Here is an 18,915-nt window from a genome sequence, read left to right as displayed (position 1 = left end):
TTAGTTCCGAATTAGTTTTTTTAACAAATTTTGACAAATTAGTTAATTCCAAAATTTCGAATTTCCGACTTTTGGGGATTTTTGGATTTCCAAAATTTCGAATTTTTGAATGTTAGAAAATTCAACATTTCAGAAATTCCGAATTTTGAAAATTCGGAAATTTGGAAATTCCGAATTTAGGGAATTTGGAAATCCGATATTTCGAAAATTCTTAAATTCAAAGTTCGGAAATTCGGAAATTCGAATTTCAGAATATTAAATTTCGGAAATTGGAAAATTAGGAAATTCAAAATTTCAGAAATTAGAAAAATCGAAATTAGAAAATTGGAAATTTGAAAATTTGAAAATCCGTAAATAAAAATGAAAATCTGAAAATTCTAAAGAATGAAAATCCAAAAATTCGAAAACCCGAAAATCTGAAATAATAACTAAATAATAATAACTTAACTGTTACTAATAAATTATATGTATTGGAATTTTAAATTTGGCTGTTAGTAAACATAACAAATGTATCCAAAGTTACGAACTATCTGAAATAATGAATGCAGTATCTAAACGAATGGAACGTAACGATCTAATAATAATAATAAATAATAATAAAAACTTTTTTAATTTGTTCTATTCCATTAATTAGATGCGGCACTAACAGCCAAATTTGAAAGGAAATTCCAATACCTATAACCAAAAACCAGAAATTCCAAAATCGGAAATTCCAAAACCAGAAATTCTAAAATTCCAAAATCGGAAATTTCAAAATTTGAAAATTAAAAATCTGGAAATTCCAAAATTCTAAAATCTACCACAAATGCTGGTCTAAAATAGTAGCAAAACTTAAACAGTAGGATGTGAACACTTTGACTGCCAGAAATGTATGGCTATAGAAAATCTTACTGCTGGTGTGTGTTCAATAAGTGGAGAAGCTCAATTCAGCTATTATACAATTCTAAAATTTATTTTGAAACATAAGTACAGGAAATTCGGGAATTCACAAATTTGATATTTCAAAAGTTAGGAAATTTGGAAATTCAAAGATTTGAAAATTCGAAGATTTGTAAATTTGAAGATACCAAAATTTTGAAATTACAAAATTCGAAAATTGGTAATTCAAAAATCGATTTTTGAAGATTCCAAAATTAAAAGATTCCAAAATTTGAAAATCAGAAATTTGAAGTTAGGAAATGTGAAAATTTGAAAATTCAGCTATTACACCATTCTAATATTTATTTTGAAACATAAGTACAATTCGAAATTTCGTGAATTTGTAAATTCAATATTTCGAAAATTTGAAAATTCTAAGTTAGGAAATTTGAATTTCAGAATGTTGAAACTTCCTAATTTTTGAAATTTGAAAATCGTAAATTCCAAAATCATAAATTCGAAAACGCGAAGATTCGAAAACTCAAAGATTCGAAAATACGAAAATCTGAAATTCCAAAATTCCAAAATGGAAAATTCAAAAATCAGAAATTTCAAAATTCAAAGATTTGAAAATCAAAAATCAGAAATTTCAAAATTCGAATATTGGAAATTCCAAAATTCGAAAATTGGAAATTCCAAAATTTGAAAAATCGGAAATTCCAAAATTCCAAAATGTTACACGCACATGCTGTCTCTCGTGCCCGCAATCGTGCATGGCCAGCGGTCATCGCGACCGCCAGCCATGCGCATTGGCTCTAGCTGTTTAAAGGGCTGATGTACAGCTACCCGACTTGCCACAGTAGAATGACAGCGGCTGGTTGACTAGTGGTTAATTCTTGTACTTGATTGATAAAATTGAGGGTGATGTTGCAGAGCAACTCATGGAACCTGGGCCTAATAGAAGGATAGTGTTGGATTTGGTCCTGATATTTCTAGTGGCATAGGTAAAGCTCAAAGAACATATTTTACAGTGTTTATTTGGGACAGCAGAGCACCCCCATGTTGAGAGCATGTGGCCCGCTCTCCCCCTTTCCTGACCTGCCGGGCTGTATGCTCGGATAAAGGTCTGGTATGGATTTGGGGGGCGCACACTGTTTTTTTTTGGCATGTGGTTCCCCTTAAAGTCCATACCAGACCCAAAGGACCTGGTATGGATTGGGGGAGACCCCCAAGCCTTTTTAAAAAAAAAATTATATTGTCAGCAATGGGGCAGATTCACGTACAGCCGCGTAAAATTGTGCGGGCGTAACGTATCTGATTTACGTTACGCCTCCGCAACTTACACGGGCAAGTGCTGTATTCTCAAAGCACTTGCTCCGTAAGTTGCGGTGGCGTAGCGTAAATCAGCCGGCGTAAGCCCGCCTAATTCAAATTTGGATCAGGGGGCGTGTTTTATGTTAAACTACTGTGACCCGATGTGATTGACGTTTTTGCGGAACGGCGCATGCGCTGTCCATGGAATTTCCCAGTGTGCATTGCTCCAAAGTACGCCGCAAGGACGTCATTGGTTTGGACGTGAACGGAAATGACGTCCAGCCCCATTCACGGACAACTTACGCAAACGACGTAACTTTTTCAAATTTCGACGCGGGAAAGACGGCCATACTTAACATTGGTTGCGCCTCATATAGCAGGGGCAACTTTACGCTGGGAAAAGCCTAACGTAAACGTCGTAACTTTACTGCATCGGCCGCGCGTACGTTCTGGAATTTGTGTATCTAGCTAATTTGCATACTCGACGTGGAATTCGACGGAAGCGCCACCTAGCGGTCAAAAAAATGCAGTTAAGATCCGATGGCATAAGAGACTTACGCCTGTCGAATCTAATGGATATCTATGCGTAACTGATTCTATGAATCAGGTGCATAGATACGACGGCGCAACGCAGAGATACGACGGCGTATCTGGAGATACGCCATCGTATCTCAGTTGTGAATCTGGGCCCATGTTTTTATTTTCACTTAGATGTTAGCGGGGAAACCCGTTGACATCTGATGACTTATCTGTTGTTAAGAACGCAGCAGCCGGCTTCCCAGCCTGCTCCTAAACAACCAGCTATTCACTATGCCCTGATTGGGAAAAGCTTTGCCTGATCAATGCTTGGAATGCACTGCGTAGCTTGCAGTACATTATGGGGCACTCCACGGACGAACATTCCCCTGAGTGCCTTATAAATTCAGTTGTTTGCCGAACAGGCGATGTTCACGCCAAACCTATTTTCAGTCCAAACTGCTCGCCCAACACCCGGTTCGGTTCACAGCAGAACATGCAACCAGGCAAAAAAATTCCAACACAGTTAAAGTCTATGGGACATGAGGGTGAAAAATCTAAAGTGCTAATTTTAAAGTTTAATATGCAAGTTTTTGTCATAAAAAGTGTTTGAGGATCCAGGTCCTGCCCCAGGGGACATGTATCAATGCAAAAAAAGTTTTAAAAAATAGATTTTTTTAGGATATTTTAATGTCTTCCCTGATGTAAAGCGCTGCGCAAACTGTTGGCGCTATATAAATCCTGTATAATAATATAATAATAATAATAATAATAATAATGCTTAAAGTGAAACAATAGAAGTGAAATATTCCTTTAAATTTCATACCTGGGGGGTGTGCCTGTAAAGTGGTGCCTTTTTTCCCATGTTTAGAACAGTCCCTGCACAAAATGACATTTCTAAAGGAAAAAAAGTAATTTAAAACTACTTGCGGCTATAATGAATTGTCGGGTCCCGGCAATACAGATAAAAGTAATTGAAAAAAACGGAACCCGAACCAAAATTAAAAAAAAAATAGCATGGGGGTCCCCCCAATTCCATACCAGGCCCTTCAGGTCTGGTATGAATATTAAGGGGAACCCTGCGCCAAATCTTTTTTTTTAAATGGCGTAGGGGTCCCCTTCAATTCACTTTTTTTAATTAAAAATTAAGACAACAGTAAAGTTAGCCCAATTTTTTTTATATTGTGAAAAATAATGTTACGCCGAGTAAAATGATATCCAACATGTCACGCTTCAAAATTGCACCTGCTTGTGGAATGGCATCAAACTTTTACGCTTAAAAATCTCCATAGGCGACGTTTAATTTTTTTTATAGGTTGCATCTTTTAAGTTACAGAGGAGGTCTAGGGCTAGAATTATTGCTCTTGCTCCAATGATTGCGATACCTCACTTGTGCGGTTTAAACACCGTTTTCATATGCGGGCGCTACTCACGTATGCGTTTGCTTCTGCACACAAGCTCGTCTGGACGGGTGCTTTAAAAAATAATTGTTTTGTTTTCTTATTTATTTTAATTGATTTTATTAATTTCTACACTGTTTTTTTTTTAAAAATGGGTCACTTTTATTCCTATTAGAAAAAAAAAGCATGACAGGTCCTCTTAAATATGAGATCTGGGTTCAAAAAGACCTCAGATCTCATATTTAGACCAAAAAAAATAAAAAATTAGTCATTTGAAAAAATTACAACAGAAAAATGTGCCTTTAAGAAGCATGGGCGGAAGTGACGTTTTGACACCCTGCTATGCTATGGAGATGGGTGGGGGCCATCTTGCCCTCACTCGTATCCCAGCCAAGCAGGACACAGGACCCAATTGCCTCTGCCACTGCCGACGGCTCCGGTAAGCGACGGAGGGCGCGGGTGAGCGGCGGGAGGGTGGCCCCTCTCTCGCCGCCAGTAACGGTGATCTTGCGGCGAATTTGCCGCGGAGACCACCGTTATCGTTTACAGGATCGGCCAAGTTAAAAATGAATATCTCGGTTGTGGCAGCAGCTGCTGTCGTTACCGTGATGACATATATATACGTGAGCCGGTCCTTAAGTGGTTAAGCATCACCTGTTTCTGACCACCTAGGAGGTGAAAATTAGCCCGTTCGATAATCTCCCTGAAATATTTCCTCTGTTTTGAAATAAATGAAATGATCAAAGTACTGCATTACTGTGTGCCCTGGCACTCAAGGATGAGTCAATATATTATTGCCTATCATTTCCGGAGAGGTACAGTATCTACTTATCTATGGCCAACCTAAAACGGAATTATTTGTCAGGACCTTATATCAGTATTCAGCTAGGTTTTGGCTGTGAAAAGAAGCTTGGAAAAAAAGAGTACTCACCCCATCCTGACAGAGAGTTCTGAAATGTACAGTTATAGGAGGCAGGGCCACTGATAGAAATCATGGAGCCCCGTACAGCCTACCTGACGGGGCCCCCTTCAGCTCCACCCCTGGTCCCGCCCATGGTCCCTCCTTTAGCTCCACCCCTGGCCCCGCCTTGAAACTGTCTCTGCAGCACGTTACGGGATTGGCGGCATTGGTAGGCACCTGGAGCAGAGAACCGGGGGGGGGGGGGGGCTGCCGTCTGAAATTGAAATTGAGAAGCGGGAGGGAGGCCCTTTACAAATTTTTAATAAAAATTAAAAATTAAAAAATAAAAATATATAAAATAAATAAATAAACATTTATAAAAAAAAAGGGGGGGTTGCCATTCAGGGCCCTGGGGACCTCAGGGCCCTTTAATAAAAAAAAGGGGGGGTTTGCCACATGGAGACCTCATGAGCCCTTATATATTAAAGGAATAAAAAGAAAAAAAAATTAATAAAATAATATGAAAAAAAAAGAATTTATATAAAAAAAGGGGGATTGCCATCCGGGGCCCTGGGGACCTCTGGGTCCTTTAATAATAATAATAACATATAGATATAGATATATGTATATATATATATATATATATATATATAAATATATGAAATAAAAAAATATATAAAAATGAATTTATTTTTTTATAAAAAAAAAGGGGTGTTTTCATCCCAGGCCCTGGGGATCTCCGGGCCCCTGGGGACCCCCATACCCCTAAGAAAAAAAATTGTCCCTTTAATAAAAAATTAAAAAATATATATATTAGAAAAAATATATATTTTTTTATAAAAAATTTATAAAAAAAAGGGAGGTTGCCATTCGGGGCCCTGGGGACCTTCGGACCCCTGGGGACCCCCGGACCTCTAAAAAAAAAAATGGCCCTTTAATAAAAATTTAAATAAAAATATATTAAAAAAATATATATATTTTTTTTAAAAAATAAATAAAAAAAGGGGGAGTTGTCATCTGGGACCCTGGGGACCTCCGGACCCCTAAAAAAAAAAAGGGCCAGTTGTACTGGCTTATCAGCGGCCCTGATAGGAGGTGAGTGCTATTTATCTTCCTGCTGTCCAACATTCCACACTACTGCCTTGCTAGGGTCTATAAATGTCCTCAATTAAACTGTGCCATCCCATGTAGTTATTTTTACTTGTCAACCTAGCTGACTCTCTACCTCCTCAATATAAGAGAGACTAACATTCTTTACTTAGTAAGGCCCCTTTCACACGGGGCGGATCAGTGATGATCCGCCCCGTGAACCTCCGCTTGCTAAGCGGGGATCGCTCCGTTGATTCCCGCTGAGCCGGCGGATGACAGGGCGGTCCCCGCACACTGTGCAGGGACCACCCTGTCTTTTCTCCGCTCTCCCCTATGGGGGATCGGATGAGCCAGGACCGTCTGTCCGTGTTCACCCAATCCGATCCGCAGACGGATGGAAAAGTAGGTTTTTCCTCCGTCACACTTTGGCGGGTCGGATGTCAGCGGGCATGTCACCGCTCACATCCGCGGCTCCATAGAGGAGCACGGAGCGCCCGTTCAGGTCCACAAAAAAAACTGGCAGGCGGACCTGAACGGGCGCTCCGTGTGAAAGATCCCTTATGCTTATTCGTTGCACAGAGATTGGCAAAACATTCAAAACTAATACTTCATGTAGTGTTACACAAAAACTGATGAAGTGGACAGGTTAACCCCTAAAAACATTCCTCCCCACTTTGCTACTAGACTACAAGATCATTTTATTTTTTTTATTTTTTTTGTGATTTGATTTAATATTGCATTTTTTGCAATAATTGCAGTAGGTATTCAAAAAAGTCAATGTGAAGGTAATACAATTGCTAATGTTATAGCCAGTGTCAGAATTACCAGGGTCGCAGCAGTCGCCCTTGAGCTCCGCCACTGTAGGGGGGCCCATCAGTACACTGATCATTCACGAGCAGTTCCTGTCTGCTCCACGCCGCCCTCACTCACAGGCACACTGCACAGTCCCTGTACGCTCTGCCCATCCTCTCCGTCTGCTCTGCACATCCTCCCCGCCCTGACTCACGGGCACACTGCACAGTCGCCTCCCACTCCGCCCAACCTCCCCACCTGCTCCGCCCATCATTCCCGCCCGCACTCACGGGCACAGTCCAGCTGAAAGAACTAAAATATGAAAATTACAGAATTACAAATAAGCAAAATAACGAACAAGCGAAAATACGAACGTACGATGGGACAATCTTACAAAAATACGAAACACCGAAACAGCAAAAGAACGAAAATTACATCTATAACGCACGATTTGCATTCCAAATTTTTTATTCTGTTCGTATTTTCATTCGTATGTTCGTATTTTAATTTGTGTGTTTTGTAAATCTGTTTCTTTGTCTGTTGGTAAATTTGTGTACTTGTATCGTTCTTTCGAAAGGGCACTGAGCAGTATAGTTAGTGAGTGATTATCTTACTTAATATCTTAGCCAATCAGCTTATCTCTTTTGTGCTGACTCACATTGGACAGTGTAAAGCCTCGTACACACGATCGGACTTCAAACAAACTTTTCTGTGGATTTTTGGCCGAAGGGAGTTGGCTGGACTTTTGACAGAAAAAACAGAAAAAGTTTGTCCGATGGAGCGTACACGCGGTCGGATTTTTTGGAAAACGCTAATTTTGAAGTTTGTTGGCAAAAATTCTGACCATGTGTACGGGGCTTAAGAGAAAGTCTATCTTACTATGGATTAGCTGCATGTTGCGATGTATTTACAAAAGTACAAAATTACGAATCCATTAAACGAAAATAAATTAGACAGAATTACGAATCATTCAGTATAAACGAATAGGAAATAGGAAAACTTGCGTCTTACGAAATTACGAATCTTTATGAACCTACGGAACAAGACGAAACAAAACCAAAACAATTTTTTTTTTTGTGTGCACATGTCTAATTCCCCCCACACCACCACTACTGTGACTGATTCCCCCAACACCACCACTGCTACTGCCACTAATTCCCCCACACCACTACGACTGCCACTAATTCCCCCCACCACTACTGCCACCAATTCCCCCCCACACCACTGCTACTGCCACCGATTCCCCCCACACCACCACTACTGCCACTGATACCCCCCACACCATCACTTATACCCCCCACACTACCATGACCACTACTGCCACTGATCCCATCCCACAACCACCATCCTTGCCCCTGATTACACCCCACTACCACTCCCACTCATCCCATCCTATCCCCCCTTCCATTACCACTCATCTCATCCCACCCAACTACCACCCTCACCACTGATCCCATCCTCCCACCACCTCCTGCCACTCATTTTATCCAATGCCCCCCACCGCTGCCACTCATCCCATCCAATCCCCACTTCCACTAAAAGTCTATTTTTCCTCCTCTCCCTCCGAGGCATTCAGAGGCAGCAGGAGAAAAATGGAGGGGATTTGTTCCTCCATATGCCACCCCTCCTATGCAGGTCCTTCTGCCCCCAGGATCAGTGGTAAGGGCTAATCATGGTTTCTTGCACCAGGGCCCTGAAGGTTCTAGCTATGCCTCTGGTTATTGCTCCTGCTGTTGTAACTATATTTAACAAAGAACCAGGCAATAATTTAAAGATGTACTAAGGCTAGTCCCTTCAGTAGGTATATGTGAGGGTTTACAACCACTTTAATTCAATATTACTGATGTTTCAATACATTTACTTTTTTCAATTAATTGCTTGCTATATGCATATGTGCTCTTGCCTGTGCAAAATAAAGACATTGCATATTTCTGGTGTGCCGGATGTCCGAAAGCTGCATACAGCTGTATATAGATATGAATGGGATAGGAAGGCTTTACAAAGTTATGCGCTGCTAATTGCATAAAGTAGCACATGTGCACAGATGTAATGCACCAAACACATATTGTCCATTTAGTGCATTACATCTGTGGGCATGTGCTACATTTCATAAATAGCTGCGTCCAGCTGTCTTCACCTTCATGTCTATGGGTGTGCATCCAGAACACCAAAAATATGCAGTGTCTTTAAGCTGCACAGGTAAATGTGCCCATGTGCATGCAGTCTTAGGCCCCATGCACACGAGACGCTGCTAAACTCGAGTTCAGAGGCATTTGGGCATTTTTTTCAACTGCCCCTGAACACATTTAATGTTATCCTATGTGTCCATGCACACAATGACGTTTTTTGGCTTTTTAAAGCAGTTGGGTTTATGTCCGTTTTTTCAGACGCAAAATTTTGGGTTCAGAAGCGTTTTATTTTTGCGTTTTACACTTTGGGAGGGTCTACAATGTCTTTGAGATAAGCGCTGACAGCCGCAAACGCGGTAAAACGCAGCGCAATTTGCGGCAAAAACGGGCGTTTTAAACGCCGGTTTTTGCCTTTGAAAACGTGAGTTTAGAGGTGTTTGTAATTGCTTCTCGTGTGCATGGGGCCTTATTGTTTTAAATATATATACAGATTTAAAGATCAGTCACTAGATGGAGCAAGCACTCCATCTGAAATCTCTTTTCTTGACGCCTATTAGAAAATTAATATGGGGGGATGCTGTTGTTGACCAAAGTTCTGAAAGTGCTAGTTGCCTGGCTGTGTCTGACTATATAAACCCAGAATAAACATGCAGTAATTGAAGTCAGAAACTCTTTTAATATAGTTTGACCTAGATGGACTCTTTTTTTTAACCTGACTAAGGCCACTGCCACGACTTGAAAGTCACGTGATTTTGCCGCGATATCAGGGAATGGGACTACAGGGATTACTTTGAAGTCCGTGCGACTTGAAGTCGCACAGATATGAATGGTTATCATTGGGAATCATGGGGTCTGACATGTTATGCCGCTCTGATGTCCAAAGTCGCAAAAAAAAGTCACAAACATGTGAAAGGGACCTTAATATGCAATACTTGTCCCAGATCAGTGATACAAAACATTGAAGCCATAGATCAGTGATACAAAACATTGAAGCCATCTATCAATTTGTGATACTGTTTTAAAAATGTTGTTTCTGTGAATAAAGTGTAATTACAGTTGCCTGACCACCTGACCATTATGTTAAAGGGGATGTAAAGGTAATTTTTTCTTCCTAAATAGCTTCCTTTACCTTAGTGCAGTCCTACTTCACTTACCTCATCCTTCGATTTTGCTTTTAAATGTCCTATTTCTTCTGAGAAATCCTCACTTCCTGTTCTTCTGTCTGTAACTCACCACGGTAATGCAAGGCTTTCTCCCTGGTGTGGTCGTGATTTCTGTTATCAATATAATTTTAAAAGGATCCAAAAAACTATGTGATAATAAATGGCTTCATGTGACTGCTATCCTTAACTGGTTAACGCCCGCCGCATGTACATGTACGTCCACAGAATGGCACGTACAGGCATATGGGCGTACATGTACGTCCCCACCTTTCCGCGGGTCGGGGGTCCGATCGGTAACCCGTGGGGAGCGATCCCGGACGACGGCGCGGCTATTCGTTTATAGCCGCTCCGTCGCGATCGCTCCCCGGAGCTGAAGAACGGGGAGAGCCGTATGTAAACACGGCTTCCCCGTGCTTCACTGTGGTGGCTGTATCGATCGAGTGATCCCTTTTATAGGGAGACTCGATCGATGACGTCAGTCCTACAGCTACACCCCCCATCAGTTGTAAACACACACTAGGTGAACCCCAACTCCTACAGCGTCCCCTGTGGTTAACTCCCAAACTGCAACTGTCATTTTCACAATAAATAATGCAATTTAAATGCATTTTTTGCTGTGAAAATGACAATGGTCCCAAAAATGTGTCAAAATTGTCCGAAGTGTCCGCCATAATGTCGCAGTCACGAAAAAAATCGCTGATCGCCGCCATTAGTAGTAAAAAAAAAAAATTAATAAAAATGCAATAAAACTATCCCCTATTTTGTAAACGCTATAAATTTTGCGCAAACTAATCGATAAACGCTTATTGCGATTTTTTTACCAAAAATAGGTAGAAGAATACGTATCGGCCTAAACTGAGGAAAAAAAAATTATATATGTTTTTGGGGATTTTTATTATTGCAAAAAGTAAAAAATATTGCATTTTTTTCAAAATTGTCGCTATATTTTTGTTTATAGCGCAAAAAATAAAAAACGCAGAGGTGATCAAATACCACCAAAAGAAAGTTCTATTTGTGGGGGAAAAAAGGACGCCAATTTTGTTTGGGAGCCACGTCGCACGACCGCGCAATTGTCTGTTAAAGCGACGCAGTGCCGAATCGCAAAACCTGGCCTGGGCATTTAGTAACAAAATGGTCCGGGGCTTAAGTGGTTAAATAAAAGACATTTTTTTGTCATGATCGTTCATATTTTCAATATTAATGCCAAAATGTCACAAGTATGCAAACTGTTGAGCACAACTTTATATATATCATGGATGTAAATTGTAACACTATCAATTTGTGATACTGTTTTAAAAAATTTGTTTCTGTGAATAAAGTGTAATTACAGTTGCCTGACCACCTGACCTTTATGTTAAAGGGGTTGTAAAGATACAATTTTTTTTCCTAAACAGCTTCCTTTACCTTAGTGCAGTCCTCCTTCACTTACCTCATACTTCAATTTTGCTTTTAAATGTCCTTATTACTTCTGAGAAATCCTCACTTCCTGTTCTTCTGTCTGTAACCCCACACAGTAATGCAAGGCTTTCTCCCTGGTGTTGAGTGTCGTGCTCTCCCCCTCCCTTGGATTACAGTAGAGTCAGGACGCCCATTAACTAACACATTCCTTTCTCTATCTGCATTGTAGAGAGTGTCCTGACTCTCCTGTAGTCCAAGGGAGGGGGCGAGCACGACACTCAAACACCAGGGAGAAAGCCTTGCATTACTGTGTGGGGTTACAGACAGAAGAACAGGAAGTGAGGATTTCTCAGAAGAAATAAGGACATTTAAAAGCAAAATTAAAGGATGAGGTAAGTGAAGGAGGACTGCACTAAGGTAAAGGAAGCTATTTAGGAAAAATAAATTGTACCTTTACAGCCCCTTTAACATAAAGGTCAGGTGGTCAGGCAACTGTAATTACACTTTATTCACAGAAACAAATTTTTTAAAACAGTATCACAAATTGATAGTGTTACAATTTACATCCATGCTATATATAAAGTTGTGCTCAACAGTTTGCATACTTGTGACATTTTGGCATTAATATTGAAAATATGACCGATCATGACAAAAAAATGTCTTTTATTTAAGGATAGCAGTCATGTGAAGCCATTTATTATCACATAGTTTTTTGGATCCTTTTTAAATTATATTGATAACAGAAGTCACCCAAATGGCCCTGATAAAAAGTTTACATACCCTGGAATGTTTGGCCTTGGTACAGACACAAAAGGTGGCACACACAGACTAAAATGGCAATTAAAGGTTAATTTCCCACATTTGTGGCTTTTCTAATGCACAATTAGTGTATGTATATACCCTTATTTATCGGCGTATAACACGCGCCGGCATATAACACGCACCCCAAATTTAAGAGGGGAGTTTAAGGAAAAAATGTTTTCTCAGCACCCTTTACAATACAAGCCTCACCCATCCAGTACACATCCCCCCATCCATTATACATCCCCCTCATCCATTATACAGCCTCCCCCATCCATTATACATCCCCCCATTCAGTACACAGCCCCCCCATACATGATACATCCCCCCCATCCAGTATACAGCCCCCCTCCATTATACATCCCCCATCCAGTACACAGCCCCCCCCCCATACATTATACATCCCCCCATCCAGTACACAGCCCCCCATACATTATACATCCCCCCATCCAGTACACAGCCCCCCATACATTATACATCCCCCCATACATTATACATCCCCCTCCCCAGTATACAGCCCTCATCTATTATACATCCCCCATCCAGTACACAGCCCCCCCCATACATTATACATTCCCCCCTCCCCAGTATACAGCCCCCATCCATTATACAATCCCCCCATTCAGTACACAGCCCCCCCCCCCTGCACTCCCAGGAGACCCCCAGTCTCCTGGGACAGTGCTACCAGCATTAGCTATAGTTAAGTAAAAAAAAAATCACTGTCAGCCCCTACCACACTGTTCCTCCTGTGTCTCCTATTGCAAAAACAAAGCTTCCATTTACCTTAATAGCTCTGTTTTTTTTCCACTGATCTGGTCACATGACTTCTCTTCCCTGATGGGCATGTGACTGCTCTCCTCCAATCAAAGCTACACTCAGAGGAGGAGAGCAGCCTGAAAAAACTGAGCTATATAGACATTTACAAGCTTCGTTTTAAAATGAGGCTGACAGAGGAAGAGCAGTGTACAAGGGGCTGGCAAGTGACTTTTTTTTTCTAACTTTAGACTATGCAGAGAGCGCTGTTCCATGGCCATGTCCCTGATCCTCGCCCCCTGCTGGTAGAACATGATATCGGCGTATAACGCGCAGTCACGTTTTACCGTCTGATTTCAGAGGAAAAAAGTGTGCGTTATACGCAGATAAATACGGTAAATAGTAGATGAGTTTGTTAGTTCTCACATGTATGCACTAAGCAGGCTAGACACTGAGCCATGAGGAGGTAGAAAAGAACAGTCAAAAGACCTGCGTAACAAGGTAATGAAACTTTACAAAGATGGAAAAGGATATAAAAAGTTATCCAAAGCCTTAAATATGCCAGTCAGTACTGTTCAATCAATTAATAAGAAGTGTAAAATGTGGGGATCTCTTGATACCAAGCCAAGGTCAGGTAGATCAAGAAAGATTTCAGCCACAACTGCCACAGGAACTGTTCGGGATACAAAGAAAAACCCACAGATAACCTCAGGAGAAATACAGGCTGCTCTGGAAAAATATGGTGTGGTTGTTTTTAAGGAGCACAATGCGATGATACTTGAACAAAATAGAACTGCATGGTCAAATTGCCAGAAAGAAGTCTTTACTGCACAAGTTCCACAAAAAAGCCTGGTTACAATATGCCCAACAACACCTTGACGTGCCTCATTGGCTTTTTTGTGGCATTGGCGCAGTAAAGGCTTCCTTCTGTCAGCTCAACCATGCCGCTGTTTTTTGTTCAAGTATCATTGAATTGTGCTCCTTAAAAACAACCACTCCGTCTTTTTCCAGAGCAGCCTGTATTTCTCCTAAGGTTATCTGTGGGTTTTTCTTTGTATCCCGAACAGTTCCTGTGGCTGAAATCTTTCTTGATCTACCTAACCTTGGCTTGGTATTAAGGCATATTCAAGGCTTTTGATATCTTTTTATATGCTTTTCCATCTTTGTAAAGTTTCATTACCTTGTCACATAGGTCTTTTGACTGTTCTTTTCTACCTCCTCATGGATCAGTGTTTAGCCTGCTTAGTGCATCCATGTGAGAGCTAACAAACTCATTCACTATTTTTACACAGACACAAATTGTGATTTAAAAAGCCTCAAATGTGGGAAATTAACCTTTAATTGCCATTTTAACCTGTGTGTGCCACCTTCAATGTCAGTACCAAGGCCAAACATTCCAGGTTATGTAAACTTTTATCAGGACAATTTGGGTGATTTCTGTTATTATGATTTAAAAAGGATCCAAAAAACAATTTGATAGTAGATGGCTTTGTGTGATTGCTATCCTTAAATAAAAGTCATTATTTTTGGCATGATCGGTCATATTTTCAATATTAATACCAACATTTCACAATTTCTGCCAGGGTATGCAAACTTTTGAGCATGACCGTATATGTCAGGTTTCTGTGATGTAAAAAAAAATGAGACAAATATAAATAATTTCAGAACTTTTTTCACCTTTATTGTGACCTATAAACTGTACAACTCAATCGAAAAACAAACTGTAATCTTTTAGGTGGGGGGGGGGGGTAAAAATAAAAAATGAAATAAAGTGGTTGCATAAGAGTGCACACCTGCTTAGGCTCGATTCACACAAATGCGTTTTTGATGCATTTTGCAGAAATGCAGGATTTTTTTTAACATGGGTTCCTATGACACACGTTCACATGAATGCATTTTTGTGTCTCTGCATTTTTCCCGCAAAATGCAGCGTTTTGCATGTAATAGGCTTCAATGGACCTGTATCCAAAACGCAAGTACTGAGTTTTTACCGCGATTTTGCAGCGATTTGCATTTTTATTTTTTTCCACTCTATATAGCTGGTTGCTAAGGAATGGGTCGGGAAGCCAACCGCCCCGTCCTTAACAACCGATGAGTCATCAGCTGTCAGCGGGCTTCCTCGTTGACAGCTGAATGTAAAAAAAAGAATTGCCGGCTAAAAAACAAAATTGTGAAAAAAAAACAGCGTGCCTCCCCCCCCCCCCCCCCAGGTCCATATCAGGCCCTTGGTTGGGTCTAGTATGGATTTGGAGGGGATACCCTACGCCAAAATTTGGGGACGCCCCAAAATCCATACCAGACCCTTATCAAGCATGCAACCCGGCAGGTAAGGAAAGGCAGGGGACGAGCGAGCGCCCCCCCCCTCTCCTGAACCATACTAGTCCACTTGCCCTCAACATGGGGTGGTGGGTGCTTTGGGGCACCTTGCCCCCACAGTTCACACAAGTACAGTCAGTTAATTTTTCTTACACTGGACTGTACTGTAACGTGGTAAAATGCATCAAAAATGCACCGGAATGCACTGGAACACATCAAAAACGCACACAGTGAAAGTGAAAAAAGAAAAAAGAAAAAAAAAAGAAAAAAGCTTTAAAAGTGCACTAAAACCCCCCCCCCCCCCCTAGAATATTATCCAGAACCCGTGTATGCAGAAACCCATTTGGAAAGGATCTGGAGTGCGTTTTTGTGGTGTGCACCAGCCCTGATGTAGTATATAACATATGTGGTGAAATCACTGTTTACATATACATGGGTACCCTGGGCGCAATTGCATTTGTGGGTGTGCTCATGGCTACGGGGTTACCTTCAAATTAATTTTATTATCATTTTATTTTCTTTACTTTTATTTTATTTATCTTTATTGCTTTAAAAGGGGGCTAACAAGTCCCTATGTGATATCATCAGGCAGGTGACAGGTACTATTTATGGAGACATAAATAGTCTCCCCTGCCCTAATGTCTCCCCTGTCCCCTGCTGCAGCCAATGCAGCACAGCACTGTGCTTGATGAGCTGTGCATTGGGCATTTATGTTGGGATTCTAACAGCTCTGAAGTCATAAATGCCCAGAGCTGAGCCCTTATGGCTTCACACACAGCAGAAAACACCAAGGAATAGAGATATTCGTTAATATCTTACCTTTCCACATTCTGTCACTAATTGTGGCCCTGAGCTCCTAGGAGGAGTGGGAGACCCCGGGTAACACAAAGGGGAAGTCCAGCGGGAGGAGAGGCACACTGCAAGTAGCGTACAAGTGATTTAGTGGTTCTACAGCCACCTGGATCACTTTACAATAAAGCCAGGGGCCTACTGAACAAAACAGGTACAAGTCCACTCTACGACTGCTACTCGAAAAGTTTTGTGTTCAGGAAATACATCATACATGCATGCGCAGGTAAATGCAGATGCACAGAAGCATTGGTGATTAAATGTGTATGGCTGTGTACAGCCATTCACTTTCATGGTAAGTTGTTAGCGGCACCTGTTGTTCTCCTGGTGCGGAAAATGCTGATTTTTTAAGGCATAGATAAAACCGCTCACGTAGAGAACATGTGCATAATGCCTTACACTGTTGTAATAAAGGGATAGGGATCATCATTAATTTTTAGGAAGTACACAAAATACACCTGTTGTGAGAAAAATATGAGTCCCACTCCAAGAATAAACAAAAAGCAATAAAAAGTCAGAATGTCTGATATCTGTACCTGTTCTGGATCAGTGACTCAGAAAGTACTGACTGCAGGGTATTGGCATAACAACCAGGCAATGACGACCTACATCATTTTTTTTTACAACAGATGTCCTAAAAGGAAATCCAAGCCTTTCAGATGCACTACCTTGTCTAATCTAATTGTATGAATTTTAAATATATATATATATATATATATATATATATATATATATATATATATATATATATATATATATACATATATTTAAAAAATATATAATGCTGAGGTATGGATTTATCTTCTATGATTTCTAACTATAGTAAGTGTATAAATGTTGTACATTTTTCTGTTTGTCACTTTACATAACAGCAAAATATACAGAAATATTTTTGTTAATTGGGTTATTTATATTTTACATTGTTCTGTACATAGCAAAAATAAATGTCTCCTTATTAATGCCACCTCTCCCTTTAAAACACTTACAACAAAAGCTAATTACCAGTATGTTTTTTATATTTTATCATATATACAGTATATATCATCAAATGAACTTCTAATAACATTGCTATATTATTCATTATTGTAGATAATAGTGCACATGACTGACACTAGACTCCAAACTACCATACCCTGGTGTGACTGTGTATTTTATTGATGTTAGAGTTAAGTATTTGTATTTAAATTGCAAAGTTTTACAACAGAATTGTCAGATTTAGTACCGGTAAGTCATACAAAACTGCCATAGCTACCACCAAGTCAATTCCAATTATACAGCAGAGATAGGTATTTAATTCACTTATGCCTTGAGAAAGTTCTGTCATTTACTCCAAAATGAAAAATAAACATGGAACCCTACTATGAAGACACAGATCTATGATGGTAACTAGCTATAAACGCTTTGAAATATATATATATATATATATATATATATATATATATATATATATATATATATATATATATATATATATATATATATATATATATATATATATATATATATGTGTGTGTGTGAATTAAACTTCTATTTCATGACTAACCTAATTATGAAGAAACACTCAACAGAAAATGATTAAATGGCATGCATGAAACATACAATCTTAACTCAGTACTTGCAATATACAGAAAATCACATGCATGTTGTTTAAAATACAAATGCAATACATACAGTCCACTACAGTTTATTAATAAGGGAGTAAATTTTAACTTACCATTTTACACTGGGCTTCATAAATTTACTATATCATCTTAGTGCAAACAATGAACAACTTTCCTGTCTTTACACACATTTCCTTTAATGCCACTTGAGACTATGTTCGTGAGTACATCCCATTTATACTGTGGTTTCTTTGATATTAGAGGGTGTGTTAAGAAAATAATGTTGGATTCCAGTAACTCAAAGGAGGATGAAAATATAAAAAAACGTCAGTGTACCATTATTCATATTTTTAATGGGAGTGAACTCAAAGAAGAATCACCAACATAATCACTAATATACTGTGCACACATACAGCAAACTTTTTGTCACTTCTTGTTTATAATTTTAAATCAGTATGTTTTGCTAGAAAATTACTTAGAACCTCCAAACATTACACATTTTTTTTTTTTTTTAGCAGAGACCCAAGGGGAGGGGTCAGCAACCTACAGCCCGTGGCCGCATTCCGCCTGCCGCTGCTAATTGTCCGGCTCGTCAGTACACGTGATGAATTCACGTGCACCCGACCCATGGACATTTTAAGTAAAAGCAGAGCGGAGCAGGGAGCAGGAAGCTGAATGAGAACACGGGAGAGATACAAAGCTGCGCTGATAAGACAGTGGGAGCTTCCGGAGTTAACTTTCCAGGTGATTGGTTGCTAGTTGGTCCTAGCAACCAATCACCAGATTGTTATTATGAAAAATTAACTCTGGAAGCTACAGCTGTCTTATATGTGAATATATATATATATATATATATATATATATATATATATATATTTACAGTATTTAATTACTGTTCTGTTATTAATGTTTAAAAGTAAATGTTATTCAAAGTTTCTTGTATTTTGTTGATGATTATTATTATTATCATACAGCGGGATAGGGATCAGGGCACTGCTAAAAAGTGAAAACCATCTTAATGTGCAGCAAGGCAGT

General features: G+C 39.8%; 1 protein-coding gene across 4 annotated transcripts in view; it reads right to left on the bottom strand.

Annotated features, from left to right (window-relative positions):
• LOC120945518 (E-selectin-like) overlaps positions 1-18,124 on the bottom strand; it is a 223,704-nt gene extending 205,580 nt beyond the window's left edge. The window contains exon 1 of one of the 4 annotated variants that reach the window (XM_040359718.1): positions 17,994-18,124. In XM_040359718.1, the coding sequence (XP_040215652.1) occupies positions 17,994-17,996 (3 nt within the window). In that variant the 5' untranslated portion in view covers positions 17,997-18,124. The remainder of the gene's footprint in view (positions 1-17,993) is intronic. The other 3 variants (XM_040359719.1, XM_040359716.1, XM_040359717.1) reach the window with 3 other exon arrangements.
• Positions 18,125-18,915: the final 791 nt, after the last annotated feature.

This window comes from Rana temporaria, chromosome 7, assembly GCF_905171775.1.
Source record: "Rana temporaria chromosome 7, aRanTem1.1, whole genome shotgun sequence".
Classification (NCBI taxonomy): Eukaryota; Metazoa; Chordata; class Amphibia; order Anura; family Ranidae; genus Rana; species Rana temporaria.
This window is presented reverse-complemented; position numbering and strand designations above follow the sequence as displayed.